Here is a 16,289-nt window from a genome sequence, read left to right as displayed (position 1 = left end):
TCGGTACCTGCATGGCGTCCTCAAGGCGCTGAAAGTGCCTCTGGGTGTAGGGGAGAAGAGAGTCGACAATGTCCTTGATGCCCTCACACTCGCAAAGCTGCTCGAGCGAGAAGGAGCGGAGGATGGCGAGCAGGACCGCCTGCGAGGTGTGTGCGTTCCTCGCGGAAGTGTTCCAGTCTCGGAGGTACTGCAGGCAGGTGGAGAGCTGGAGGAGGAGCGTCAGTTGGGAAGCAAGAAACAGCAAGGATAGGAAGATTGAGCTGGAGGAAGAGGACGAGGACGAGGACGAGGTCGAGATCGAGGACGACGACGAGAAGGAGGAGAGGCTTCAGGTCATGTTTGGTTGAGTGGTCAAACTCAGTCTTTGCACGAACACGAATGTGTTTCAATTGACGCGCATGAATGTAAGCATTCATCCCTGAAGGAGGAGGGGGTGGGGGGGGTGGGGGGAGAGGAGAACCTGCTCAGAAGTGAAGCTGACAATGATTTCATCCAGGAGACCCTCGTCCTTCTCAGTAATGACACTCTGAAGAACCTGCACATGATCGAAAATCAGACGAGGAGGGGGAGGAGGAGGAGGACAACACAAGGAAGTATCTAGGTCAGTAGAATGAGCTGTCACGCTCGTTTTTTGCATCAACAAAAGTTTCAATTGACGCGCATGAATGTTGATCATCCCCAGACAAGCGGAGAAGGGAGCGAGGCAGGGGGAGCTGCAGGACCTGAAGGAGGTGGAAGGGCTTTTTGAGTCGGAAGGCCAGCAACTGGGAGCAGCAAAAGTTAATCAACGAGAGGAGAGACAAATCGAAAAGAAGGCAACAAGAAGAGCAGGAGCAGAAGCAGGAGCAGGAGCAGGAGCAGGAGCAGGAGCAGGAGCAGGAGCAGGAGCAGGAGCAGGAGCAGGAGCAGGAGCAGGAGCAGGAGCAGGAGCAGGAGCAGGAGCAGCCAGACTCACAGCAGCAAGCTTGTAGTCCTTGGCACGCAAGGCATTCATCATCTGCTGCTCGAGGACGAGATTTTCCTCCTGCTCCTGCCTCGCCTTGTCTTCCATCTCAGCCGTCACGTCGTCCCAGAAGTTGATCATCCCGTCCGCCCCTCCCGTTGCCAGCAGCGTGTCTTCCCCGGGCGCCACCGCGAGGGCCCACAGCTTGTCCTCGTGCTGCTCCAGCGACGCGACGCACTCGGAGGTCTTGAGGGTCCAGAGCTTCAGCAGCCCGTCGCTCCCCCCCGTCACCAGCTGCATCCCGCTGGTCACAAACGCCAACTTGAGCACAGAGCCCTCGTGCCCCTCGAGCGTCTTGAGGCAGCTCCCGTCCCCGAGGCTCCAGAGCTTCACCGTCGCGTCTGCGGACGAGGAGGCGACGACCTTGTCGACGGGCGAGAACTTGACGCACCAGACGCCGCGTTTGTGCCCCTTGCAGCTGACCCGCAGCTCCCCCGTCCTCTCCCACACCTTCACCGTCCTGTCCTGCGAGCCTGAGGCCAGCAGCGCGTCGTTGGGCGAGACGGCGACGCTGTTGATGTCCTTGTCGTGCGCCTTCCATGAGCGGAGAGTGCTGAGCTGGAGGGGAGAGGAGGAGGAGGCTTCCTCGTGCTCGAGCTTGTGTGCAGCTGTGATAAGCTCCGACGTGTCCCAGACTTTGAGGGTCCTGGACGAGAGTGAGCGAGAGAATCGAGAGGAAAGTAAGATTATGCTCAATGACCAAGAGGAAAGGACGAGGACGAGGACGTGGACGAGGACGAGGACGAGGACGAGGACGAGGACGAGGACGCATCTTACAAGTCGTTGCTCCCCGAGCAGACGAAGCTCATGGACTTGGGGGCCAGGGCGACGGCGCCGACGGCATCGACGTGACCCTCACAGACGCCAAGACAGACGCCGGTGGAAACATGCCAGAAGCGAACCTGAGGAAAAGAGAGGAAGAGCGTGAGGTGACCGGAGGTAGAAGAGTATTGAGGGGGGGGGGAGGACAGGGGGTTGGAAGAGGTGGAGGAGGGAAAGGAAAGCAGGGAAAATATTTGAGAAGTTTTCACCAGCTGGTCCTTAGAAGCCGTTGCGATGATACCATGACGATGATGACAATCGACAGCGAGAATCATGTTCTGCCAACTTTGTTCAGCAAGAGAAGAAGAGAAATGAAGATCATCTCTACCATCATCACAACTACAACTACACTTTGCTACTCCTCCTCCTCCTCCTCCTCCTCATCATCATCATCATCCTCATCCTCCTCCTCATCATCATCCTCATCCTCATCATCATCATCATCCATCTTCTCACCTTGTGCCCGTACAGCAACCGACAGCTTCTCGTCTGTGTGTCAAAGATTCGCAGGTTGTCGCTATTGGTACAAACGGCCAGGCAAGTCTCGGAGGCGAAAGAGAGGTCGAGCACTTCCTCGTTGTAGCCGATCATTTGCTTCTCAATCTGCCGCAGCAGAACCACGTCAAGTCACCAACAGCCTCCTCCTCCTCCTCCTCCTCCTCCTCCTCCTCCTCCTCCTCCTCCTCCTCCTCCTCCTCCTCCTTTCAACTCGTCCCCTCCTCGCTATCCTCCTGATCCTTGCTGCTCTTCCCATCTCTCCCCTTCCCCTCCCTTCGTCTGCGCCTCCTCTCCTCCTCTACGGCTCAGCTCCTTCCTCTCCCTCACCTGGAAGTTCTCGGGGCTGCAGAAGATGAGAGTCTGGTCGATCGTGACCGCCAGGATGTGCTGGGAGGGGCCGTGCAGGAGCAGGTTGTCGTAAGCGATCTTGCCGGGGCGCTCCTTCTCGCTGCGGAACCTGCGTCAGACACATCCCTAGCACAGGAGAAGCAGGTGCGAGGATAGATGAGAGAGCAGAGGGAGAGGAGGAGGGAGGACGAGGGAGGGAGGACGAGGGAGGAGGGAGGAGGGAGGAGGGGAAAAGGAGGAAAAAATTACCTCAAGATATTGGCTCCTGTCTTGACACTCCACTTCTTCAACAGCCCGGAAGCTCCGGCCGTCACGAACTCAAGCTTCGCCCTCATGGCTGCGATGTGCTCCTCCGAGCTCTTCCCTTCCTTTCCCTTCTTCTTCCCTCGCTGCCCTCTCCTCCCCTCCTCCTCCTCAGCCTCAGCCTCCGCCTCCGCCCCGTTAGAGAGAACCAGCCCTTCGACCACGTCGAAGACAGGGATGCTTTTCTCCAGCTGGTAGCTGCTCGTGTTCCACACTCCAACCACTCGATCTCTTCCTCCAGTCAGCAGCGAGTGCGAGATGGGATGAAGGACGATGGCCGTCACGGCGCTGTCGTGCCCCTTGAGCGAGTACTTGCACGCCTTCTGCTCCAGGGACCACACGCACACCTGCCCGTCCTCCGCTCCGGAGTAGAGCAGGACCGCGTTGGGGTTGGATGGAGGGACGGGGCCGAACCGGATGCTCGTTATGATGGCCTTGTGGCCCCGCAGATTGTGCGTTGCGTACCCTCTCCCCGCGTCCCACACGCGAACGATCGAGTCGCTGCATCCCCCGGCCGCCAGGGTGCCGGTCTCGTCGTAAGTCAGCTTCAGCACGTAGCTGTTGCCCTGCCCAGCCTTCCACGACCTCAGCTTCTTCCCCTCAGCCAGGTCCCAGGTCTTCACAAGCATGTCCCGTCCTGCCGTGATCATCTCCTCGCCGTTGGGGTTGAGCGCGAGCGCCATGAGCTCCTCCGAATCCGCTGCAATCTTGGACGAGACCTTTCCCGTCGCCACGTCCACAAGGCAGACCTCTCCCCCGCACTTGCACGCCATCATCGACCCATCGCCCGACAAGGCGATCGCTCCTCCTGTGTAGAAGGGTTCTATGGAAGCCGTCCGCTCATACTGCCGCTTGAGCAGGAGCTTCTTGTTCGGCGACATTGCTGGGGCTGATCCTTCAACTGGAAGAGGAAGAGTGAGTTGAAGAGATCATTAGGAAGCAAAAACTCTCTTGCTATCTCGAAAAGAAGCATTCATTGCACGAATTCCGTTCACACCAGCATCTTCTGCATTCTACTCAATGACTGACATCTCAAGGTTAAGCCCAAATGTTCTAGGTCTGAAGCTTTCGGGTTGACAGGGAAGCTACCTCTCTTCTGCTTCGGCGTTGTACAATCTTACTGCCGCAGCCATTCATAATCCTGCTGTCACTTTCTCTCTCCTATCCACCTCACTCCTGTCCTGTTCCCTCTCTCCCTCCTCCCCCTCCTGCTCCTCCCCCTCTCCCTCCCCTTCCCTCTCTCCCTCCTCGCGCTCCCTCCCAATGCTCCCCCATGCTCCCACAGCCTGCACGTGAAGTATCTCTCTTCATCTCCACCCCATCATCATTGTACCCCTACCCCAAGAATCAAGAACCCACCCCTGTATTTGTCCGAAATTGAAGCTCCAAGACACCCCTGATCATACCCACCTGTATTGACATATGGTACCTTACCCTCTCAGGGAGTTCCTAGTCTGCCTCACCAAGAGGCTCAAAACCTTCTCAAGATCTCTGGCCCTGACTCGCGGCCCGGCCTACGTCGCCAGCGGCGCAGTAGATTCGGAGCAGAGGTCAACCGGATGGTAGAGGAACACAAGCAAACAATCATTTACACACAAAAGAGGAAAGGGGGATTTGAAGCCTCGTAACTCAGACACTAACAGCCGGGCTCGGAGCCTGCCGCACACTGTCTTCAAGGGAAACAGTCACCGGTTGACCATTTGAGGCGCTGAGCGGCAACTCAATGTGGCGGACTTGCCCGGCGCCGACCCGTTCAATAAGTGCCGCGTGCGGCGCAGTGCGGCCATCAGTGGATGTCAGCGGCCTGCTCGGAGGATGTGAGGTCACGGTACGGTTGTCGTCGGGCATGCCAGACCAGGCGAGTTACCCAAGTCTAGACAGGGTTCATTGCGCGGCCAGCGAGATCGATGTCGATGGTCACAGGCTGTCCGGGAGCATTGTCAATCACCTTGACGTCTCTCGCAATCTTGACCGCCTCCTGCACAGATCCGGACTCCTGCACAAGGGCACTCGCAACCCCTGAGGAGTCAACGTCGCCGTTGCGGAGGGGGATCAGGGTGGAGGCCCCCATGTGCGCGGCCAGGTCGATGGCCCTCTGCGCTCCATGCACGAGGGTGAAAAGGGGAAGGGCCTGCTCGACGACGGGGGCGATGACGACGTTTGCTCTCCTCCCTCGTAGCTTCTGTTGAACATCCACGTCGTTGTGCGGCTCGTAGTAGACGCTAAACCCACGCCAGGTTGCGATGTAACCGTTCTCCGGGTCCTGCCATGGAGGCCCAACAAGAGACCCTGACGTCGCTGCGAGCTCGACGCCTTCGATGCTCGCCGTCTCTCCTGGCCTGAGAATCCTTATCACTCTCTCGGGGAAAATCTGGCCAAGCTTGTTCTTTGCGCTCGGTGGAGCAACAATTGTGTACGAGTCCATCGGCAGCATCCTCCTCAACGCGCTCAGGGTTGGTGGATGCGTGTGATCATCCAAAGATTGTGTGATCAGGATGATTCGAGGCTTAGCCTCAACGATCTTCTGCAAGGTTTCCTGTGGGTCCTTGAGAACTCGCTGCTTCGCACAGTACACGGAACTAGGAAGGCCGAAGTCCAACTGGCCAACGAGGGGGTCGACGCAGATGTTGACCTCATCCTTCTGGTCCTTGAACGTCCACAGCTGAGAGTTGATCTCGAGGTGAGTGTACTGAAAGGACGCATCTCCTTGCATGCTGAGACGAGCTTGTCCGTTGCACGCATCTCTCCTCAGCTTGCATCTCGCAGAGCCAAGGGAGGATGCGACAGTGCATGCGGATGGAAGGCTGTGCTGAGTGAGCTTCAGAGGATGGAGGCTACCAGGGGAGCTGAAGGCAGCTGCGCTGCAGGCCATGGAGAGAAGCACCAGCGACTGCCGCATTGCTCCTTGTAAGTCCTTGGTAGTCTCCGATAACCCCTACCCCCTACCCCCTATGGACTACACCCTTGTGATCACCCCACCCTTTGACTTCTGTACTTAGGAATAGAGAGGGGTGATTGAGGGAGGGGTTGTTTGTATCCGGTGGACTGTAGGCAGTGATCGTGGTCAAAAGGTGGTGGGGTAATCGGTCCTGTAGTGACCATGGAGTTCCCTGAACTGGGTGCCGCATGTAGCGCGCGAGGCTGCATGGAGAAGAACGACTTCCTTCCCTTCACGTAAGTGAGAGGAAGAGAACATGCCAGTGAGAGGAGGTTGGAAGCTGAACGACTTGAGGGGCTCCTTTTATGGAGGATGGAGCCATGAAACGAGGATGGGACGAGAGAAGTGTTGGTCGGTGGAGGTTGTGGGCACTTTCGAAAGAGGATCTCTGCACGGCCGGCAGGTTGAAGACGTCGATAGGATTATTTGTAGAATATGAATCATGACAGCGATAGAGGTTCTGCTGTTTGTTGAGACTTATCAGCGGCAGCAAGAAATAAGAGGATCTTTTGAATCAGATGGTTTGACCGGATTTAATGCTGACACGCTGTTGATAGCTGTGATGGCTGCAAGAAGAAATTCTGTCTCAACCATCATAAACCAGAAGCACACACTTGTCCTGTTCCCCCACGGAACGACAAATATGTTCCAGTGTGCCCGCTATGCCAACAGGTAGTCATGTCGAAGTTCACCCTCGTTCTGATGACTTGTAGGCGATAACGATCAAGCCTGGAGAGGACCCGAACGCCATCGTTGACAGGGTTCTAGCTTATCCGAATGCGGCGAGCGAGCTGACAAGTTTGTTTGACCAGCACATCCGAGCCGGGTGTCCGAAAGTCGTGGCGAAGCAGCCAAAGTCTAACGCATGTAGTTTTAGAGGGTGCAAGGAGAAGGTCCGTGCGAGTCGTCTGCTCAACGTGATGCTGATGAAGAGCAGGAGTTCGTCCCGGTCTCCTGCAAACTCTGCAAGCAACCCTTCTGTTTGAAGCACCGGTTTGAAACCGACCATGATTGCCCCGCCAAGGTAAAGTTTGCCTAAGTCGTGTGCTCCGTCCGTTCTGAATCCTCGGGCTGCAGGGGAAAGGCAATCCAGCAGCAGGGAAGAGCAATCCAGCAGCAGCAGCAGCAGCAGCACGCATGGGAGATGCACGGACCAACCACTCACAACCTAGAATGCCAGCATTTCCCGCCAACGACATTGCTAAAAGGACAGCGCAGGCAGCTTCGAGGTAGAGGATGTCAGCAGGAGGGAGAGCGTAGGGGGTCTGATGGGTGATGAGCAGCCTCTTCAGTGCTCCGCCTCCTGCCGCCAGCGGTGCAGCGCCTCCTACCAGGCAGTCGAACCGCCGCAATCAGAAGCATGCGAACAAGCCGAAAGGTCTGTAGGACGTGACCGTTGCCCAATCGCTGATGGTTTTTGTATCAAGATGCTATCGGAGCCTCTGGGATCCCAGCTAACGAGCGTTTCCTCCTCTCGGTTTACTTCCCGCAAGCTTCTAACCGGGCCCCGGAGTTTCACGTGATGAGCGCGAGATGGACTGTGGGCAAGGTGATCGATGTCTTGTCGGACAGGTGCAGTCCTGCTTGCTCTTGTTCGGACGATGAGAAGCTCTTGACTCCCGTTGACCTCAGGGGAAGGATCTTGAACAACAACAGCAGACCCGGGAGCGTCAAGCTCAACCTCTTCAACGGCTCGGGCTCGAGGTTGAACCCGAGCGACTCACTCGAGAATTGTGTCCTTCAGGTTTGTCTAACCTTGCAGCCTGCCCCTGTCCTTGTTGAATCGAGCGCAGAGCAAGCTCGAAGGCGGCGGACCTGTTCTGCTGGAGTATGGAGAGTCTCTGGCAGGATTCGAGCCAGGAAGCCTGAAGGGAGTGGAGGACAAGCATGGCTGTATCACCATGTGAAGTTCCGAGTTCGAACTCCCTTGCCTGTCGTCCAGTTGTTGCCCAGCAGTTGACCTGAAGCTCCTCCAATGCAAATGGTGGAGTCTGACCCAGCTGCGTTTGAGCATTCCATTGGAAAACATCCACCGCCAAGGCACCGGGAGTTGATCTACTCACTGACATTTCAAGGCCCGGGCAGTTCAACGGTTCATCGCCGAGGTCACCGGCTAAGGAAAGAGGCGAAGACGGCGTGCAAGGCTGCCACCCTGCACAAGCTGCAACCCTTGCCTAGAGCCCCGGCGTAGTCACAAAGTGGAGCCTTCAGAGGTCAACTTCCGGTTGAACCTCTTCATCTGCCGCTGTGGCGGGGGCTGCCCGGGCTACCACAGCACTGATCGCATGCTCCGAACCGCCGCCGCACCCCAACCGTGAACGGTGCCGGGCTACTGGGCCTCTCAGGCTCCTGACGACGGTGCTCGGAGTCGGAGCCTTAGCTTGCTGACCGTAGGCAGTCACTCGTGGGCCGGGCCGGCCAGCGGCTGTCGGGTAGGATCACTGCCCCGCAACACTGTGATTTGCCGGAGTTGGCGCCGCCCCCCGCTCCTAGGCTGGCGATCGCCGCGGGGACCGCAATGTGTGATGTTGATATTAGCTTGCATGCCCGGATTGAAGTCAGTGCTGGCAGTCCCACGGGATCTACTGTCATTAAATGAATTTAATGAATTCCGTGCGGCGCCGGCAGCCGAACTTAATGGCACTTAACTTTGAGCCTTGAAAGTTTAATGGCATCACGCACTGGGTGGCCGCGTGACGGAGGCTCAACCTTCAAATTCACTGACGGTCTGCCACCGTCGGTATGCTGACTCCGTCACTCCAGAGTCTCGGATCACTGAGCCGCTGAGCCGTGCTTCCGATTTAGTTCGGACCCCCGATTCACCATGTCCGATCGGATGGTCAGCCCAGACTGTGAGTACGGTACCCGGGACCAGGCTCACTACCCGACCGGGGCCGCTGTGAAGTTCAAGTAAATCAGAAAACTTGAACTCGGAATCAGTGAGGGCGGGCACTGAGTTCCGAACCGTCACCAGTCTCAAGTTCACGTTGCTGATGGCGCCGTGACCCACTGCCCCGCGCCGCGGCCGCCGCGGCGGGTCGAGATTCCCGGAGCCTCGGAGTCCGGGACCGACGGTCCGATCCGGCGATCGGACCGTACGGACCGCACCGTACTCCGGGGACTCCGGGAGGCTCCGGACCCGGTGCCCGGGCGACACGGGCCGCGCTCAGCGGCACTGATAGCTCTATGGTGGCTGGCTTATCAGGCTGCTGCCTCGCAACCTTGAGGTTATTCCGTTAAATAAATATTTTCTGTCTTGACATACACTTATGAGATAGTCTGAGGCGAACTCGGAAAAGTTCTTTAATTTAGACCTATTCACCCCACCTCCTAGAACAGGCTATTCAATATCTTCTGGGGTCATTGCATCTCTATCATACCTTACCTCATTTTTCCTAATACTTCATTCGAACAATCCTCTACCCTGACCACCCTTTCATCCCACTTGCAGCTCATCCTTTTGAGGACCCCTCTGTCATTCCCGTTCCCCCCTCTCCTTTGCTCCCCCCGCCTCCGCCATGCTTCTCCTCCCCCCGCCTAACTCGATCTAACGTCCCCTCCCTCTCTCGCTTCCTATCCTCTTCCTCCTCATTTCTCTTCTCCCCTCCCTCCATTTCCTACTGCTGTCCCTTGTTCAATGACTTCCGCTCCTTCTGCTCTACCCACCGTCCTTTTCATAACCCACTGTCTGGCTCCCTGTGTGGCTATCTTGAACGTTCCTAGAGCTTCTTACCTGCCCGCCCCCACCTCATCTCTTCTTTTCCTTCCGTCCCTGCCATTTCCTGCAGCTTTCTGGACACAATGTCTACCCAAAGAAAGCTTCGCTGCCAATGAGCCCTTTCGCTGCCGCAAAAATTCTTTCGCATCTGATATCTCAAAATCCACTCCTACCTGATCTCATGTTTGAGCCACCATTCTCATCCTCATCTCATAGTATCAACTCATCAAACTATTTCTGAGATGCATTCATCTCTGTCCTGATTCTGACCCATGAAATCTCTTGATCTCATTCAGACCATACGCCATCATTCCTCCCTTCACTCGCATTGACTCCTTCCCTGACTTGTTTCTAAATCTTGTAATTCTCTCACCATTTGCGAACAGTGCTTGTGGTTCACCTTCTATTTCAGACACGGGATGGAAACATAACAGGTCTTCCTGTCTCTTTCACTTGACAACCGGACTTCTCTTGTTAGGTGACGTGAGATGTCCAACGAGGTAGTTTTGAAGAAAGAAGGCGATGGAAACGCCGATGACTTTGGATCAGACAATGCAGATCAGGTTGGTGGAGCGGGCACGAAGACGAGACGTCGCAACGTAGAGCGGCACCTTGCAGCAGAGCGAGACCGTCGAAGGGCGACCAAGAACAAGCTGCACGAGTTGGACTGCTTGCTCCCCGAGTCATCTTCAGGACCTCGCACGCTCAATCAGTGCCTCAAGCTTGCAGCTGAACATGTTGGTAACATCCTGAAGAACAAGGGGAAGGGCGGTGAGAGCCACCAGTACAGCCTGATATCCCAGGTGATGGACTCAAGTCCCATGGTGGGCGTCGCTGTCTTGGACAAACAGTGGAGATTCGTGAGAGTCAATCCTGTACTTAGCGAGATGGTTTCCTCACCCCGGGCATCTATCATTGGAATGAGTGTGCAATCGATCGTTCATCCCCAGGACGCCCAGAGTCTGGTGGACCTTCTCTCAAGGATTTCTCGTTCGTCCAGTCCCAACGGTGACAAGGTTTTCATGCACCTCCGCCTCGGCCGAGTGGGCGACATGAACGGCAACAACTTTAGGAGCTACAAGGTAGACATCGTTTCCATCGTCGGTCAATCTGGAGACAAAGTTCAAATGTTGATGGTTTATGTCGGTCCATCCCGTAGAATGCAACCCAATATGTCATCGTCGATGCCTGTGAGCAATGTGCCAGGAATGCTTGGCCAGAGAATGATGGAGCTTGCACAAAGATTGCAAATCCTGATGGGCCTTGATGCTTCTCTTGTTTCTGATATTGTGAACATGATGCAGCCAGTCACTGCACAAGCTGGGCAGGTCATAATCTCAGCCGGACAATCGCCAGGTCCATTGTTCGTGATCGACTCAGGACGATGTGCTGTGTCTGTCCGGGGCAGACAGATTGCTTTTCTTGAAGCAGGAGAATGTTTTGGTGAAATTTCTCTCCTCTCGGGTGAACCTAGGACAGCGGACGTGGTTGCTTTTACCATTTGCAACCTGTTCTTGATTCCTGCTCTGAGCATCTTGCCCATAATGCAGAACAACCCTCTGTTGATGTCGAAGATGCAAGGAATCGCCAATTCGAGGTTAATGCGAGAAGCTGGGCTCTGGAACCATCCCTCTGGCCTTCCTCTCGGCTCTGGCCCGCAGTTGCAGCAACAGATGTCCATGCCCACACAACAACAGCAGATGCAACCGCAGATGTCCATGCTCCAACAATCAACACCAATGCTCCAACAATCAACACCAATGCTGCAGCAGTCAACACCAATGCTGCAGCAACAGCAGCAATCCATGCAAATGCAGTTGCAGCAGCAGCAGATGCCCTTGCAACAGCAGCAGCAGCAACCACAACAACTTTCAGGGTATGGAATGGGTAACGCTCCTTTGATGGGAGTCAACGTGTCCGGCGACTTTCAAGTCAAAAACAAGGATGGTGCTGAATCTCGTCCCTTTGGTTTCGGACAAACTTCGACAGTGGACCCTATGGCGCGATCGGACTGGAGTGTGAAGCAGGAGATGTATAGTTCGCAGGCGAATAACAACGCGGAGGATGTGAGTGTGAATTCCTCGGCTGGGGGCAACGTTTCCTCCATGCCTCAAGCAGCACCGCCATCCTTGGCCCCCAGATCGATGGGCATGGACGTCTCCTTGTGGCCTGCTCCTACTTCCCATCGGGCCAACAGGTCGCAGATCACGAGTCAAGACTCGATCGTTCAGCTGCTCGGAGAGATTGCTGGGGAGGCGTCGGAGCCGATCGCAGGGCCTTGGGCGTCGGATTTTGCGGACGGAGTTCTGGATGGAAGCCGAGTGAACCATCTGAATCGGTCCAGAACGGCAACGCCCGTGGGATCCCATCGCTCCATGTCATGGGACAACTTCGTGCGGGGAGAGTGCGACTTTGCACATCACCTTGCCCCTGCTTCCCCCACCAACGATATGAGAGAGGAGCAGAGCAGACCGAGCCAGCCCTCTGTCGACGTGGAGAGACTGCAGCGTGCTGGAGTGATCCTTTCTCACTGCTCGAGCGCTTGCAAAGAGGACATGGCAGGTCGTGTTAGGCCGGTGATCGCCAACGCGGGAGATGTTCTGATCCGGCAGGGAGTGTCGGGTCGGTCGCTCTTCTTCATCGAGCACGGGAGCTGCGAGGTCCAAGTGGATGGGCAGCAAGTCAGGACGCTGAGTAGTGGAGATTGCTTCGGAGAAGTGAGTCTGATGATGGCCGAAGTCACTTCAGCAGAGGCGAGTTGCTTCCTCCTCCCTCCTTCGCATACTGACGCCTCCCTTCCTTGTCTCCCCCTTGCCTGCGCCCACCTTCCTTTGTGCTTCCATCGCCAGGTTGTCGCTGCGGAGAAGTCTGAGCTGCTGGAGGTAAAGAAGGATGGAGGAAGGGGAGGAGGCAGTGGAAGAGAGGAAGAAGGGAAGAAAGACGAGGGTAGGCGAGGAGAGGATGCGGGAAGCTGACGATGATACGATGCAGTTGTCAGCAAGAGATCTGTGGGTGCTCCTGTCGGACTATCCCGAGCTGTACACAAGCTTGAAACGCCAAGTGAGTACACCCATCGACCTTGTCGCCCCTCGAAGCTCGCCTCGCCTCTCCCTCCTGACCGTTGTCCAGGCGATTGAGAACATTCAACGAGGAGGAAACGTCGACTTGACGGGCTGGGGAGACATCACAGGAAAGGAGACGCCTGGTCGCAACGCTCTTGAGAAGCTCCTCAAGGTCTTCCTTCAGCCTTCGCCTCCTGTGTTGTTACCAGCTCATCCTCCTGCTCGTCTAATTAGCTCTCCTGCTTCTCCTGCCTCCGTTTTCTTCCTCAGCCTCTACACTTCACTTAGCTCATCTCCTCCTCTACGTCGGTTTCCTCCCTTCTCTTGCTCACATTTCTTTCTAAAGGTCATGGAAGATCCTCCTGAGATCAGCTCGTTTGATGCGCTTCTTGTCGCTTCCACGTTCTGTCCATACCAGGTGAAAATGCAGCTGCCTCTCCTCCTCCTCCTCCTCTTGTTCCATGAGCAACTACCGCTCACAAGACCGAATATAGACTATTGTCCATGCTGGAGCCACTGGCGACTCGCTTTTCTTCATCGATCACGGATCCGGTAATGGAGGAGGAGGAAGAGAGCGAGACAAGGAGGGAGGGAGGGAGGGAGGGAGGGAGGGAGGGCAAGGGGAAGGTGAATGACGTTGATGCAGTGAGGGTGACCAACAGTGGAAAGGAGGTGGCAAGATTGAACTCAGGAGATTTCTTCGGAGAGGTAAGGGTTGTTGGAGGGGAGGAGAGGGAAGAAGCGAGCGATTGCAGTAGGACGGTGACTTGCTCCTTGTCCAGGTTGCGCTCATGGTCTCGAGGCAACGAACGGTTGATGTTCATGCGATCACATGTGTTGAGGTGCTCGAGATCAAAGTAAGCGTCGGAGAGGATGCAGGACCGGTCTAATCTGCACGATCTGCCAGGGTCCCCAGATGTGGAAACTCTTGAACGGATCTCCACGCCTGTACAACCATCTCATAAGAAAGGTCTCCCTCACTCCCACCCACCCCATTCTCGTTTAGCTTGTTTCGTTCCTCTCCCTTCCTCTTTTTTCCGTGTTATATCTTGGTCCCACATTGTCCTCTCCTCCTTTCTCCCCCGCCCCCAGGCCATCCTCTGTCCAACCTCCTTCCTCGTCTGCAGCATCTTCGTTTCTTCATCAGCCAACCTCTCAGTCCCTTGTCGCCTTGACTCTCCTCTTGCAGGCCATGGCCTCCATCTCCAACGCCTCTGGCGCCTTCGACTCCCCTTACGCGAAGAACAACCTCCTGGAGCCAAACGACATCTCCAAGGTTCTGTCCTCCCCCTCTCTCTTTATCCTCCCCCCTCCTCCTCCTCCGCTTCCTCCTCCTCCTTTTCCCTTTCTCGTCGCTCTGCTCCCCCTCCCTCTAGAAATCTTCGCTCTGCGATCTCCTCCTCACCCTTCTTCTAGCAGAGACCGGAGACGTCAGCAGTCGAGTCGCTAGTCCAAGGGGTAAGAGAAGGACGATGGGAGGAAGAGGGAGGGGAGGGAGGGGGAGAGTCAGGAGGAGCAGGAGGAGCAGGGGGAGCAGGAGGACTAAGGGTTTTCAGGTGACTGAGTTGGATAAGATTCTACATGAAGAGGGAGACATTTCCAAGGCCAAGACTCACATTTCCACCCTACGACCTCTCTTGCACATGCTCCAGCAGAACTGCTTCAGGTAGCTCCTCGTCCCACCCTCCTCCTGCTGATCCCACCCTCCTGCTCCTGCTCCTGCTCCTGCTCCTTCTTCTTCGTCCATCCTCGTCCTCATTTCTCATCTTCCCCGTGTCAACTGCTGTGGGGCTGGTGTGAACGGCGAGCAGGAGGTTTCTCAGCACTCAAAACGGGCAAGAGGAGATATTTGAGCCGGAGGAGGGAGCAGAGGAGGTGCTGGGGGAGGGCGGCGAGGGCGGCGAGGAGGAGGGACAAGCAGAGGAGGGAGAAGAGGAGGGAGAAGGAGAGGAGGATGCGATCCCGTGAGTAAGGAAGGGAGAGAACGTGAAATTTCTGTGTGAAGTTTGAACAGACCTGAATTAATGAACAAATGCAAGGAGAGCTGCAGCATGAGACCGAGGAAGAGCAAGGGAGGAGGAAGATGAAGAGATATCAGATAATGATGACGGCGATGAGGAGGAGGCAGATGAGGAGCAGGAGGGCGTGCGAGGAGGGGGAGGAGGAGGTTCGGGGAACGAGGGGCGGCAGGAAGAGGTTTGACTCTCATTGGCTTGTGCGAGTGGGCGAGTTGAGCGACCAGCTTCCTGCAGCGTTGAGGTGAGGGGAGATGAAGAGGGGGAGAAGCAAAAAATGCTTCAGCTGGCAGGGGCCACATAGTTGAGGGTCAGGGCAGAAGAAGGATCAATGAAGGAGGATGGCAGGATGGCGAAAGAGCAGAAGGCTGGAAGAGGAGCAGCAGCAGCAAGTCAGGAGGAGGAGGAGGAGGAGGAGGAGGAGGAGGAGGAGGAGGAGGAGGAGGAGGAGGAGGACCGTTCTGTGTCTTGGTGTTGAGGTTTTCAGGCTCTAGGAGGCAGTGCTGGGGCCCCCAGGCTCCTCGTTTGAGCCTGACGAGAAACTCCCGGGACTCCTGCTGGGATGTCGGCGAGGAGAGAACGGGAGGAAGGAGGAAGAGGACAAGAGGAGATACGATAGGAGGAAAAGACGGGGAGGGTAGAGGAGAAAGAAGGGAGGAGAGGAGGGAGGGGGGGGGAGAAGGGAGGAGAAGAGGCAGAGGAGAGGGAGAGGAGAAGAGGGAGAGGAGAGGGAGAGGGGAGGGGAGTGGATGAAGGCAAGAATGGAGAGGAGGGAGGTGGTTGAATGGAGGAAGCGGGACCTTGACCGACGTCCCTCGGGAGATCCGCAGCTGGACTTTTGTTCCTCTTCCTCCAAATAGTTTCGCCTCCACGTCCTCCAGAGTCATGCCGACAGTGCTGCAAGACGTCAGGAAAATCAAAGACAAGGAGGAGCAGGAGCAGGAGCAGGAGCAGGAGCAGGAGCAGGAGCAGGAGCAGGAGCAGGAGCAGGAGCAGGAGCAGGAGCAGGAGCAGGAGCAGGAGCAGGAGCAGGAGCAGGAGCAGAGGGAAGGAGACAGTACCTGAATCCGTCGATCTCAAGGACGCGATCGCCTCGTTGAATGGCTCCGGAGAGATCAGCAGAGAGACCTGAAGGAGATGAGCGAAGGAGGAGGAGGAGGAGAAGACGCAATGCAGAGCGGGAGGACAAGGAGGAGGAGGAGGAAACAGAGGGAGGAGGAGGCAGGGAGAGGAGGAGGAGGAGGAGGAGCAGGAGGAGCAGGAGGAGCAGGAGGAGCAGGAGGCAAGGAATGAGGAGGGAAGCGGGAGGGGCACCAGGGATGAAGTCTTTGACAATGAAGGAGCAGATGAAACCGCCTGAGCAGGAGGACGGGGCTCCTTCCAGCACCTCCTCGAGTATGAGGCCGATGCCGCACGGGCTAGGAAGTGAGTAAAAGCGATCCAGCTCAGCCTGTTGGAGGATGAGAGGAGTGGAGAGGAGGAGAGGAGGAGAGGAGGAGAGGAGGAGAGGAGAAGAAGAGGGGAAAGAAAACGAGAAGGAGAGGGAGAGGAGGAGAGGAGGAGGAAAATTGCCTGCAGACTG

At 56.3% G+C, this 16,289-nt stretch overlaps 4 protein-coding genes across 4 annotated transcripts; 2 read left to right on the top strand and 2 right to left on the bottom strand.

The window, feature by feature from the left end:
- Positions 1-19: 19 nt before the first annotated feature.
- On the bottom strand, positions 20-3,831 carry GUITHDRAFT_42081 (hypothetical protein; the record flags this gene model as incomplete). Its single annotated transcript, XM_005839117.1, has 8 exons — positions 20-205; positions 642-764; positions 956-1,649; positions 1,781-1,905; positions 2,035-2,103; positions 2,282-2,428; positions 2,651-2,771; positions 2,921-3,831. Coding segments are annotated over 8 exons (2,376 nt in total), but the record flags the coding sequence as incomplete, so codon positions are not given.
- A 1,016-nt stretch (positions 3,832-4,847) lies between these two features.
- On the bottom strand, positions 4,848-5,687 carry GUITHDRAFT_65398 (hypothetical protein; the record flags this gene model as incomplete). The annotated part of the gene is made up of 1 exon (XM_005839116.1): positions 4,848-5,687. The coding sequence occupies one exon, from the start codon at positions 5,685-5,687 to the stop codon at positions 4,848-4,850; it is 840 nt and encodes a 279-aa protein (XP_005839173.1).
- A 387-nt stretch (positions 5,688-6,074) lies between these two features.
- On the top strand, positions 6,075-6,951 carry GUITHDRAFT_65389 (hypothetical protein; the record flags this gene model as incomplete). Its single annotated transcript, XM_005839115.1, has 5 exons — positions 6,075-6,148; positions 6,470-6,584; positions 6,626-6,673; positions 6,725-6,805; positions 6,850-6,951. 5 exons carry the CDS (start codon positions 6,075-6,077, stop codon positions 6,949-6,951), a joined length of 420 nt encoding a protein of 139 aa, XP_005839172.1.
- A 4,001-nt stretch (positions 6,952-10,952) lies between these two features.
- Positions 10,953-12,359, top strand: GUITHDRAFT_45965 (hypothetical protein; the record flags this gene model as incomplete). The annotated part of the gene is made up of 2 exons (XM_005839114.1): positions 10,953-11,191; positions 12,107-12,359. Coding segments are annotated over 2 exons (492 nt in total), but the record flags the coding sequence as incomplete, so codon positions are not given.
- Between the last annotated feature and the right edge of the window lie 3,930 nt (positions 12,360-16,289).

The sequence above is a fragment of the Guillardia theta genome (genome assembly GCF_000315625.1).
Source record: "Guillardia theta CCMP2712 unplaced genomic scaffold GUITHscaffold_9, whole genome shotgun sequence".
In the NCBI taxonomy this organism is placed as follows: domain Eukaryota; class Cryptophyceae; order Pyrenomonadales; family Geminigeraceae; genus Guillardia; species Guillardia theta.
Note: the sequence above shows the minus strand (reverse complement) of the source record. Positions and strands in the feature narration are given on the sequence as shown.